At 40.1% G+C, this 12,563-nt stretch overlaps 1 protein-coding gene across 2 annotated transcripts; it reads left to right on the top strand.

The window, feature by feature from the left end:
* Positions 1–9,911: 9,911 nt before the first annotated feature.
* Positions 9,912–12,318, top strand: LOC138819400 (ral guanine nucleotide dissociation stimulator-like). 2 transcript variants are annotated; one of them, XM_070010893.1, is made up of 5 exons: positions 9,912–10,100; positions 10,268–10,452; positions 11,237–11,284; positions 11,721–11,920; positions 12,149–12,318. In XM_070010893.1, the coding sequence occupies exons 1-5, from the start codon at positions 9,939–9,941 to the stop codon at positions 12,316–12,318; spliced, it is 765 nt and encodes a 254-aa protein (XP_069866994.1). In that variant the 5' UTR covers positions 9,912–9,938. The 2 variants fall into 2 exon arrangements, with proteins under 2 accessions (XP_069866994.1, XP_069866995.1); XM_070010894.1 differs by lacking the exon at positions 11,237–11,284.
* The last annotated feature ends 245 nt before the right edge of the window (positions 12,319–12,563 follow it).

Here is a 12,563-nt window from a genome sequence, read left to right as displayed (position 1 = left end):
AAGGGCAGGGCCCTATGCCTCTCCTTTATGTTTTCTTCTCACTTTGCATTTTGCCCAGAGACCCTGGGAGATGAAGACCTGAACAACTCGGTCTGGTGTTGAGAAGCAGGCTAGGAGGGAAGTTAGGAGGAAATGCCAGGAGAGGCCCAGCAATTCATCCAGGCTGGCTAGGAAAACTAGGGCAGTCTCCCAATGGAGCTCATTCTAGCTCTTGAGTGTGACAAATCATTTGGCTTTGAAAGGAATTTACCAACTATCAGACACACCCATATTTTTTTTTTTTTTTTTTTTTTTGGTCCGGTTGTGGGGCCTGAACTCTGGGCCTAAGCACTGTCCCTCAGCTCTTCAGCTCAAGGCTAGTGCCCTACCACTTGAGCCACAGCGCCACTTCTGGCTTTTTTCTTTTTGCTTATGTGGTGCTGAGGAATCGAACCCAGGGCCTCATACATGCAAGGCAAGCACTCTACCACTGAGCTACCTTCCCAGCCCAACACACCCATATTTTTATATGTAGTAAAATGGTTCAGTTTATGTGGCTACTAAAGGAAACAACTAAAAACATGAGGATAAAAATAACCTGAACTGCTCAATTTCTATTTTTGGCTTTAAAATATATTTTAAAAATGTTAACTTAGTAGTGACATTCCAAAAAGGACGGTATTCTGTACCTTTTGTAATTGCAACCCTCTGTACGTCACCTTTATATAACTTTTTTATTTTTTGTTGGTCATGGGGCTTGAACTCTGGGCTTCGGCGCTGTCCCTGAGGTTTTCAGCTCAAGACTAGCGCTCTATCACTTGAGCATCACTTCCAGTTTTCTGGTGGTTAATTGGAGATAAGAATCTGGTGGACTTTCCTGCCAGGACTGGCTTTGAACCACGATCTTCAGATCTTAGCCTCCTAAGTAGCTAGGATTACAGGCAGCTTAAATTTTTTTTTCCCCCAGGGCTGAGAACCGAACCCAGGGCCTTGCGCGCGCCAGGCGGGCGCCCTTCCGCTGGGCTAAACCCCCAGCCCCAGCTTAAAAAATTTTTAAACTTAAAATAGTTGTACAAATTAACCTGTCCATTTATGGCATCCATAGTGCTTCTTGATCAGAGTCAGAGTCACCCTTCCCATCATTCTCTTCCACTCCTTTGCCTCTTCCTCCAGACTTACATTTCCCACTTTTTTTTTTTTTTTTTTTTTTTTTGCCAGTCCTGGGGCTTGAGCTCTGGGCCTAAGCACTGTCCCTGAGCACTCTACCACTTGAATCACGGCACCACTTCCAGCTTTTTCAAGTAGTTATTTTGGTCTCATGGAATTTCCTGCCTAAGCTGGTTCCGAACCACAACCCTAAGAGCTCAGCCTCTTGAATATCTAGGATTACAGGTTGTTTCCCACTTCATTACCCCAAATGTAATTGGAGAATTCTGACTATATTTAGACACCCCCATATTTAAAAACAGTGTAAAAATGCTATAAAGTCCACAATATGTGGGTCACCAGACTTTCAAAACTATCCCATTCCCTTTCTTTAGCAGATGACAAGTAGCTTCTCCAACTTAATAAATAGCACTTGTTTACAAAGGCTTAGCAGAATTGGGCTTGACTTTCAGTTGCAACAGGATTGTGTGGCTTTCTGAACAACAAATATATAGTAAAACTTTTTATTTTTAGAAAGATCATAGAACAATAATGAATTCAGCGATGCTAACAAAAAATAAAACAAAAACATGCTGACTTGGAGCTTTTTATGTTAATTACAGATATACATTGCAGCTTAAAGCTAGGGGGAATAGGTTGGTCTGGAATCCAGAAAGTCTGGTTGGATTCCAGCTGTGCTCATACTAGTGACCCTGGAAGCTTCCAAAAGTTATACATCAATCTTCTCATCTCTAAATGCAGGCAGGCAGTGATTCAACTTCCTCAGAACATTTCAGTTTTGAGCCTATTATTCATTAGGCTGCTGGCCTTAAAAAATGTACAAGCTAGAAAACTCAAAACAATTACCTCAAAAGAGAAAAATGACCTCTATTAAAGGTAAAAGAGTTTATTATTTGTCCACAAGAGTTCTCTTAGTCTTGAATCGTGATCCACATTAAATACTTCTGTGAGACTAAAAACATACTGGTGGTGAATCACATTGGCTAGTTTATGTTAGATCAAATAAGTGGCTCACATTATAATTTTTCTTAAAGAATCCTATACAAAAGATTATAAAAGTGGCTTGATTAAGATTAGAGAGTCAGAGAAGACCTGTCCTAATTCTGATGGATAGTAGTGATGAGTCAGACAGTGGGGACAGACTACTTTAAGACTGAAAACCACCTTCCCCTTGAGCCTTCTGGCAGTAAAGGACTTAGTGTGGTGTGTTGGGCAATAACCTAGAGGGCCATGTGGCTGGAAGTGAGACTGGGGAAGAAGAAGAGATTGGGGTTGGGGATTTTATAGTAGGTATGGCAGGGAATTGCAGGAACTTTCAAGCCAAGTAAGGACATGTTCATATCTGCTTTGATAAATAGTGCAAAGGTATCATTAGCAAGGCATTCTTTCTGATGCTAAAGGACAAAGGTTAAATCTCAGGCTAAGAGACTGTGTACAGTAAGGATGGTGGATGGATAGAGTCAAAAGAGATTTTGAGAAATCAACTTGGTGATGGATTCCTGGTGTGGGGGACACAGGGCTAGTCATTCATACCTGTAATTCTAGTTACCAGGGGGCTGAGATCCCGAGGAACTTGGTTTGAAGCTAGCCCAGGCAGGAAAAGCCATGGGATTATTATCTCCAGTTAACCACTAAAAAGGTGGAAGTGGAGCTGTACTCAAGTGGTAGAATGCTAATTTTTAGAAGAAAAAAACAAAAAACAAAAAACACCAGTTGCAGCACTCAGGTCCTGAGCTCAATAAAGAAATAAATACTTCTGTTTTTCTCTCTTGGCTTAATGTGGGTGAGTCCCAAACTTGTACCATTACTTCTTTCCTACTTTCCCTTCCCAGCTGATCCCTCTGTATGTGGCTTTTTACTCAATTCCTCTTTCATATGTCAAAACATGATTTTACAGACTCCAAAGTAAGGGACTCTATCCTGGAAGGCTGAAAAGGTTATATTTAAACACTTTCTCATAGTTGGTATGCGATCTCTGTTGTTCTTTGAGTACAATTATAGGGAATACTTTTCCAGAAGGCACTTAATCCTACAAAACATATCTAAGATTTTTTAAATGTTATTTTGATTTTAATTCTAAGAAAGCTTTGGCTTAACACTTTACCTAACAGGATAAAAATTTGAACTAAAACCAAGAGCCACGCTCTTCTTTTGGAATATCATCTACAAATTCATAAAGTATCACATGACAGACAGTAAGAATTCAAAATAATAAACTCATACTTTAGGATGCAGAAAACTCTGTTCTACTTGTGCTCAAATTTTCTCATTCCACACTTCATATTGCATATAACATCACTTTTCAGACTCACATAAAAAGTTATTTCTTGCAAGTGTTACCTAAATGTGAAAATTCCTACATTTCATGTTGAAATGATGGGATGAGCTTTAATTTGAAAGTTCTAATGTGGCACATTTCAAATGAGAATGGCATATGTCCTATGTCCAAGTGAATCAAAGTTAACTTTGCTGCTTAATTAGTTGTAAAGAATTTGAAAGCAAGATAAAGTACAACAATGAGGGGCTGGGAATGTGGCTCAGCAGTAGAGTGCTTGCTTGGCATGCTTGAAGCCCTGGGCTTGATTCCTCAGTATCATATAAACAGAAAAAGCCAGAAGTGCAGCTGTGGCTGAAGAGGTAGAGTTCTAGTCTTGAGCACAGAAAGGCTCAGGGACAGTGCGCAGGCCCCAGGACTGAGTTCAAGCCCCAGGACTGGAAGAATGAATACAAACAACAAAAGAACTACAACAATGGCATCCCAGCTTTGTTTCTTTGTTACTCCTTCCTTCCCACATGCTATGTACCAAGGCATACCAGAGGGATTTTTTATTTTAAGGGTCATTCCTCTGGGGTTTCCTTTACTTTGTGAGGATTTGTCTTAAATTTGGAAACAAAAAAGATAAACACTTAGCTTTAATATGAAAAAAATTGTCCTAAGATTAAAATATCCTAACCAGGAACTCATGGTTCACACCTGTAAATCTAGGTACTCAGGAGGCTGAAATCTGAGGATCCCAGATTGAAGCCAGCCTGGGCAGGAAAATCCATGAGACTCTAACCAGAAGTGGTGCTGTGGCTCAAAGTGGTAGAGTGCTAGCCTTGAACAAAAGAGCCTTGAATTCAAGCCCCACAAATGATAAAAATAAAATATCCTCAATAATTGTGAAGACATTTTTTAGCTTGTAGTAACTTCTCATCATATGGCAAATTTTGATCAGTCTGTCAGTACTAGTGAGTACTAATGAGTACAATTAAAATGGTAATTAATTCATTTTTGTAGGAGACATTATAATATCTGCTTGCTTTATGCACAATGTTTATATGCTCAACTTTCAGGGATAGCCATTTGGTGAAGCAGCATAGTACTATCAGCAAAGCACATGTCCCAGTTCTGGCTGTGCCACTTGCATTATGGCCCTGGGAAAGACACAAATCTCTGTGGGCCTCGATGTTCTCATCTATAAAGTGGGTGTAATAACAATAGTACTTACCTCACAGGACTGTTATGAAGATTAGGTAAGCCTTCATTTAATGGGTTTTGTGTGCATAATAGTCATGGCTCTCTTACTTACTACAAATGCAAATCTAAGGATTGAATTGTTTCCTCCTGCCCCAAATTCATGGTGAAACATAACACCAGCTGTATGATTTTTCAAGGACTTTAGGGGAAGCATTTTCATGTCCATTTTCTTTGGGTATACAACTGAGCTTTGAAAAAGAGATTTCACTCAAAGGACAGAACGTATAGATGGGATGAAAGGGAGTGGGGCTATGCTAGAGGGGCGATGCTATCACCTTTTGTTTCCCCTTTGACAGCTGGCCAGATAGCCTAGTTACAGCTCTATGTGGGACTGCATGGCACCCTACATAGGTAGGCCTGTGCTGCCTACTGAAGGAGACACTAGCCACTTATGGCTATGTGCACTTGCAATGTGGGCAGAGCAACAGAGGAACTGCATTTTAACTTCAACCAATTTTAGGAAGAAGTTAAATACTTGTTTCAGTTCTTGAAAAAAATTCATGTTTGTGCTACTTGATAAGCAGATCTAAGTTTTCAACTGTAAATCATACAAAATCTACAGATCAACTACAGTCCAATCAATCTAAACAATCAAATGGAGATGGAAAAATTTTTTAAAATACCAACATTTAGGGATTTAATATGGGTGTAAAATATCTCAGTATTATTTTTATGTTAATTACATGTTGAATATTTAACAAATATTCTACTAATATCATCTTTTTTGCACTTTTTTTTCTTTTCATTCTCTCTCTCTTTTTTTTTGTCAGTCATGGGGCTTGAACTCTAGGCCTGGGCACTGTCTCTGAGCTCTTCAGCTCAAGGCTAGTGTTCTACCACTTGAGCCACAGCGCCACTTCTGGCCTTTTCTGTTTATGTGGTGCTAAGGAACTGAACCCAGGGCCTCATGCATGCGAGGCAAGCACTCTACCACTGACCCACCTTCCTCTTTTTTACACTTTCAAATGTAGCTATTAGAACATTTATTTTTTTGTATAATCTCATGTTTTATTTCTCTTACTGCACTGTTGAAAGGGGGTAAAACCTGACTTACAAGCAGCCATATAGGATGGATGTCTTAGCATATGCCAGTAGTACCAGTTACTCAGCGGTTGAGGTTAGGAGGATCACTTAAGCCCAGAAGCTCAAGACCAGCCTGGGCAACACAGTGAGACAAATGCTTCAAAAATATTTGTCCTACCATTGACATCATTTCTTCACATGCCTAGTCCTAGTCCACACCTAGGGGTATATCTCAGTGACAGAGCTTCATGGATAGATTAAATAAGCTAAGGAGTAGTCCTTAGCTAACCAAACAGCCATGCAACCATATTTTAAAATAATTACCTAAGGAAAAGAAAACAAGTAAAATTAATTTAATACTATGCATCTCCTTCAGACAAAGTGTGTGAAGAGGCTTTGAAGAGCTAGTCAAAAGTTTGTGTTTTTAAAAAAAGTTAAATTGGACCCCAGTGGATCGCACTTGTAATCCTAGCTACTTAGGAGTCTGAGATCTGAGGATCGAGGTTTGATGACAGCCTAAGCAGGAAAATTTGTGCAACTCTTATCTCTAATACACTACCCAAAAGCCAGAAATCAAGCTGTGGCTCAAGCAGTAGAGTGATAGCCTTGAGCAAAAGAACCTTAATGACAGTGCTCAGACCCTGAGTTCAAGACCCAGGACTGGTACAAAAAGAAAAGAAAAGTTAAATACAATAAGAAAAAATAAAAAGAATAGTTAAACAGTTTAAATGATTAAATTAAGAACATGAAATACTAGTTAAAGTATAACAATGTTCATAAAACATACCTTTGTTCTAGTCAGGTCTAATATATTACTTTTTTAATGCATATAATGTACATATATATATATATATAAAATATATACTACAGCTTGACAGATATTTACCAAAAATAGTTTCATCTTCTCTCAAATCTGAGTAATTCTCTATTACTTTAACTACAAAAGAACTTACTGGATTTAGATGGAAATAAAAGGTGTCTAAACAGAAAACTACTGATGTGACAGTGGTATTAATTTTAAGCCTACCATTTCACCATTATGTTAACTTAGCTATATTATCATCCCTCCTGTTTTGTCAAACATCCTTACCAGTTCCATGAGAAAAGCAGTCCAAGAAGTCAGTAATACATTAAACTTGAAAACATAACCCAAACATATTTAATCTTTTGTTGACAAACCACAAATTATAGACCATTATAGACTAATAAGTGTCTAAGGCCCTCAAGTTTTGTTTTGTTTTTTGTCGGTCATGGGGTTTGAACTCTGGGTTGGGCGTTGTCCATGCTCTTCAGCTCAACACTAGTGCTCACCACTTGAGTCACAGCACCATTTACCCCATTATTTTTTAAGAGTAGAAAAAGTTATTCACTTTTTTTTTTTTTTTTTTTGCCATTCCTGGAGCTCCTGGATTTTTCTGTGGTTAGAGATAAGAGTCTCATGGAGGGGCTAGGAATATGGTAGAGTGCTTAGTGGTAGAGTGCTTGCCTAGCATGCATAAAGCTCTGGGTTTGATTCCTCAGTACCAGATAAAACAGAAAAAGCCAGAAGTGGCACTGTGGCTCAAGTGGTAGAGTGCTAGCCTTGAGTAAAAGAAGCTCAGAGACAGTGCCCAGGCCCGGAGTTCAAGCCCCCGAACTGGCGAAAGAGTATGATGAACTTTCCTACACAGGCTAGTTTTGAACCTCTATTCTGAGATCTCAGTCTCCTGAGTGGCTAGTATTACAGGTAAGAGCCACTGGCACTGGGCTCCATGTTTACTTTTAAAAACTGATGTGTCTATTTGTAGAAGTTAACCTAGTCTGAAATAAAAATAGATTATAGTATGTTTCCATTTCTAGGAAGTTATCAAATATATAAATTATTGCTTTTAGGGATCAGTTAGAAGTCAACAGAATATATTTAACACAAGTTACAATGAATAAAAATTTGTATTCCAGGTTAAGAAACTTCATGAAAAATCTAATATCATATCTAACACAATTCTGTTTATTTGGAGTGAGTGTCTTGATCCAAATTATTATTATTACTTTTTGCCTTCAGTCTGCTTTTACTAAGACATGTGATCTAATGCATAAGGGTAGACTAGAACAACCCAAGCCTTAGGTAGCTGGTGAGCTTCATACCTTACTTAATATGATCACAATATGGATTAAATGTCATCACGAATCTTAAAGGATATCAACCATCCAAATCATCATAACAGTTGATTCTATGAGATCACTTCATTTGGTTATACCAATTGACAAAACAAGAAGTAAAATTATGGACCAGTAATCATTACTAATATAAAAAGCAAAACTCTTCAAGGAGATAGTAACAAACCAATTCAGTAACAAAAAAATGGAGTCTATACTACCACTGAAAATCTTTATCACAGAAGGTAAGATGGTATGCTATGAAAAAATAATTTGTGTAAAAAAGGGTAAAGAGATGAATATAATCAAAAAACATAAATATGTAGCATGTGCAAGGCCTATGTATATATGGCCTTGCATATATTATTTGCTCTACCACTGAGATACACGCACAGCCCACTCCCACACTGTTTCTTAAGTATGTGACATGCAGTGACTTACTTATTAAATACAAAGGAAGGGTAAAAAACAGAAATTTTGACATGAAGAAATCTGGTCACATGTAGTTCATTCTGCTGATCAAAATAAACATCATCAGAGATTAAAAGAAAAAGTTGATGGTAATCAAGGCTTGGTACATTATCAGCATACCCAAATTAGTTTGTAGGATTTCTTTCATGAGAAACCAATCTCCTCATATAGGTATTTCAATGTAATCTCCTCATATAGATCACAGTGGACTCACAACTCTTAGTTATTATGATCTTTAATCTGTTCTCAACCTGTTACCGAAGAACTGTGTACTTGTTTAGAAATAAAAATTAACCAAAATGTGATGAAATGTCATTTATGTCACTCAAGATAGAAATGTTTATCTTGCTAGAAAACTCTGTGTTGGTGTCTTTGATGATATGCACAAGAAACCAGTATGTCAAAATACTAAATGAAGCTAATGGTCAACTATCAGCAAGAAATACTTTCTTCATCCAATGTTCTTCACATAGTGTACAATGTATTTTTACATCATAAAACTGAATTTAAAAAGAGCTATTCGTCTCATATTTGGGATATACATTATGTATGTCAAAACAAGTAAACTCAATTATGTGATATTGAATTAAATCACATGGTCATGTGGATATAGCTAAAAAGTCAACTTTAACTTGTATTGATTCATTTTGGACACATGTCAAAGTATGTGTCTGCATCTGTTTATAAGTCTGATCTAAGGATATTGTGTTTTCAACCACTTCCTTTGATTTTTCCCATCTTTAAGTTTTTAAATTAGCTACACTTGACACCAGCCAATGGGCTTGTGTTAGGTAAGTATCTTTTCTATCAAAGTAGTTTGCTTCTGTCACCTAAGAATTGTTTTTCTAAAAAGTTCTTGCTTTGGCCAGGTGTCTTGGCCCTTGTTGATTACATTTTAGTTACATTCTTTTCCTTGCTGCACTATCATTAACATATCCTGTTATAAGCTCCTTAACTTTTAGTTTCATGTTCTTAATTAAACCACATCCTTTTACAGATTGAGAACCTGACCTCAGCCAGGTTCAAGGCAGAGGTAAGGCCTGCTGGGTTAGGGATAAAAAAAGTAGCAGCCTGCCTGCTGTTTGCTTGTCAGATTTTTAGATGATTGCGCACCCTTCTGTAGAAGTAAACTTTGCCTTGCCGAGTTCCTTTGGAGTTGGTGTCCTTATTTCTACATAACATCCCAACATCCAGAGCCATTTCTAATAACACATCAAACAGGTGTTTAAGGACCCAGGCATCTAATAATACTGAGACACATATTAGAATAAAGGCCAGGAACTAGGTTGGGTGACAAGGGGACCATGAGACTCAAAATGACTTGTCAAGGAGCACAGAAAGGGCTGTCTGCCTTTAACTGAAACCCTACCTATAGCCAGGCCTGACAGGATGTTGAGACTGGACAAGGAGTGCTGTTAACCTTGATATGTACACATGGTGATGAGATAGTGGGGGTCTCCGTAGCCAATGAGTCCACTGGGGAGGTCTTGTGTGAGGAAGGGGCTCGGATAAGGGGACCTGGGGAAGTGACTCCCCTTCTTTAAGGATGGGGCAAAACCCATGGAATCCTGGTAGCCAGGCAACAACATTCCAGAGTCAACAGCAGCCAGCTCACTTGGAGAGCAACCTTGAAGACAGAAGGATGTTCTCCTGTTGTATGCCCAGGAAACCCTGGTGTGGCTGCCTCATTGGAGCCTGGCGTCGCTGGATCAATGCTCACCCTGGACTCCAGCGCCTCGGGCCATTTTTCAATAGGAATCCAAATGATACAAACGGGAGTCCAGAGCAAGTATATTCAGTCCAGGTAACTTATCTGTGCCAACTCAGCCAACATTAGACCTTCCTGAGTTTGTAGGTTTTCTTGTGAATATTAATGGTAATTCTGAGGTTTTCACTTGACTTAATCACAATGAGTCAATCTGAAGTGTGCTACCATTTCTATCTTTGAACTTCCTCTTTGTTCCACTTCAGGATGAAACTGAGTCCATCCCAACCCAGGAAGGGCTCCGTAGGGTGGAGCCAGACATGCTAGAGAAGATGGTAAGCCTCCTGATACCTCTCTACCAGAAGGAGGATCCCTTCTTCGTCCCTGCCTTCCTATTTACTTACAGAAGGTTTACAACAACAGGGCAAGTGTTGGAGCTTCTGTTTCAAAGGTGAGTACCTTATCTCCAAACCCAGGGGATGTTGCCACCCTCCTGGCTAAGCACAAAAATAACTATACTGTTTGTTTCAATGGCATCTTCTGAACCAAAAGTGGGATGAGACCAAGAAGTGCTGTCCCAAATTTGTTCCTCTGACGTGGGGTGCCCAGGACTGTGGGTCTCCTGTAGGGGATATTCTACTTCCCTTGAAACAGAATTCTTTCTAAGGTCTTATTTATGTGAAGTCCTCTGGTACCACATTTGCCATCAGTAAGCACAGTTCCCAAAACAATCTAGGAGGCCACTGAACTGCAGCCAGAGAAAGGGCAACGGAGTAGGTGGCCTGAGGGCCCTATGTCTACTGACATATGGGCTCTCTTACTGCAGAAACATATGAAACATTTATTTGGGAGGCACATTCCAAGTTCCTTAGTGTAAAATTCAGAGAATTATGCCGGCAAATCTCCCAACCTTCCAAAATTTATTCCCAACCAGGATTTAGCTAGCCTACCTGGATAGAGAAACAGTTGGTAAGCAAAACGGGACATTAAAGAGATGACTTCCAGGCTGGGAATGTGGCTTAGTGGTAGAGCTTGCCTAGCATGCAAGAAACTCTATTAATTCCTCAGTACCACATAAATGGAAAAAGCCGGAAGTGGCGCTGTGGTTCAAGTAGTAGAGCACTAGCCTTGAGCAAAAAAGCTAAGAGACAGAGCAGAGGCCCTAAGTTCAAGCCCCAGGTCTGGCAAAAAAAAAAAAAAAAAAAAAAAGATTACTTCCTCTTCTCTTCTGGTAGGTATGCCTATTTCCAACCTGACTGTGAGGAGGATGAACAAGTGAAGAAGTGAGTAGAATTTGAGATAAAGGGAAGGGCTCTCCTTAAAGAGTGTCTAAATATTAGAGCTAAATATATTGAAAGGTGGGAAACTCCAGCAAGCACATCACTTGTGATGGGGCCTGAGGCCGCCTCTAAAGGCTTGGAAACATAGCTGTGGGTGGGGTTCTGGACTCCCAGGAAGCAGGGGAGACTGTAGGCTGAAAGACCCATGGAAAAACAATTGTATATTATCTGGTCCTAAAAAGGCTAAGCAGCATCCACAAACAGGTATCATGCGGGAGCCATAGAGCCTTCTCACACGGGTCTCCTCCCTCTTCCCAACATGCAAGTCTGTGTGTGAGATGGGCAGTCTCTGCATGGGAAACTTCCCAATAAGGGCTCTGGAGGTGCTTGATAAGAAGAGAGCAGGCTCTTATTCTACTTACTATCCACCTGCACACAGCACCATGTGTTCCTTGCTTGCAATGTGGCTGGACAAGTACCCTGAAGATTTCTGCCAGATCAACAATCTGTCCAACCTGAATAAGCTGATGGCCTACGTGCTGCTCAACATGCCCTCCTCAGAACTGGCAGTCCGTGTACACCTTCTCCTCACTGAGCTGGAGACCAAAGAGGCAGACAAAGAGAGAAAGGAGTCCTTAGGTAGGTGGTGCCTGAGAACATGTGAGGAGGGTTGGAAACTAGCTCCCACGGAATGAGAATCCCAGGCTGGTGATTGGCCTGTAACCACTAGTAAACCCATTGTAGGAAGATGTCCTGCCATGGTTAGTCTATAGCCAGTATCTACTCTGTTGGAGGCTCTCAGAAGAGTCAGTCCCACCTCAACTGTTACAGCCCCTCTATTAACAATGCATCTATTTCCATCCTTAGATCTGGGGCTGCATACAGCACCTGCTCCTGAGATCAAGGCAGAGGATATGTCTGTGATGGAAGCAGATGTGGTACTGAAATCAGCTGCTCCACCAGCTGCAGAAGATCTAGTACCTCCCCAGGATTCTGTGCCTCATGTAGTGGTAGTGCAGTTTGTGTCATCTATATAAGGACTACAACACCTTCTGCCTCCTGTACACTCACCTCAGGTCAAACCCATGGACTATCCTCAAATAGTGACAAAACTGCGACAAACTGAACATCTTCCTACAAAGTGCATCATGGTGACTTCCATCTTCCTGGCTCAACATCAGCCATGCAAAAACCATCTGTGCTAACCTTCATCATCCATTCCCTAGTGACAGGACCTCAGTGTGGCCATCAATTCCTCCCAAGCCCCATCTCTCCTCTACAT

The sequence above is a fragment of the Dipodomys merriami genome, unplaced genomic scaffold (genome assembly GCF_024711535.1).
Source record: "Dipodomys merriami isolate MVZ:Mamm:240054 unplaced genomic scaffold, mDipMer1.0.p SCAF_8, whole genome shotgun sequence".
Classification (NCBI taxonomy): Eukaryota; Metazoa; Chordata; class Mammalia; order Rodentia; family Heteromyidae; genus Dipodomys; species Dipodomys merriami.
The sequence above is the reverse complement of the archived record's forward strand: the minus strand, read 5'-3'. Positions and strand labels throughout refer to the sequence as shown.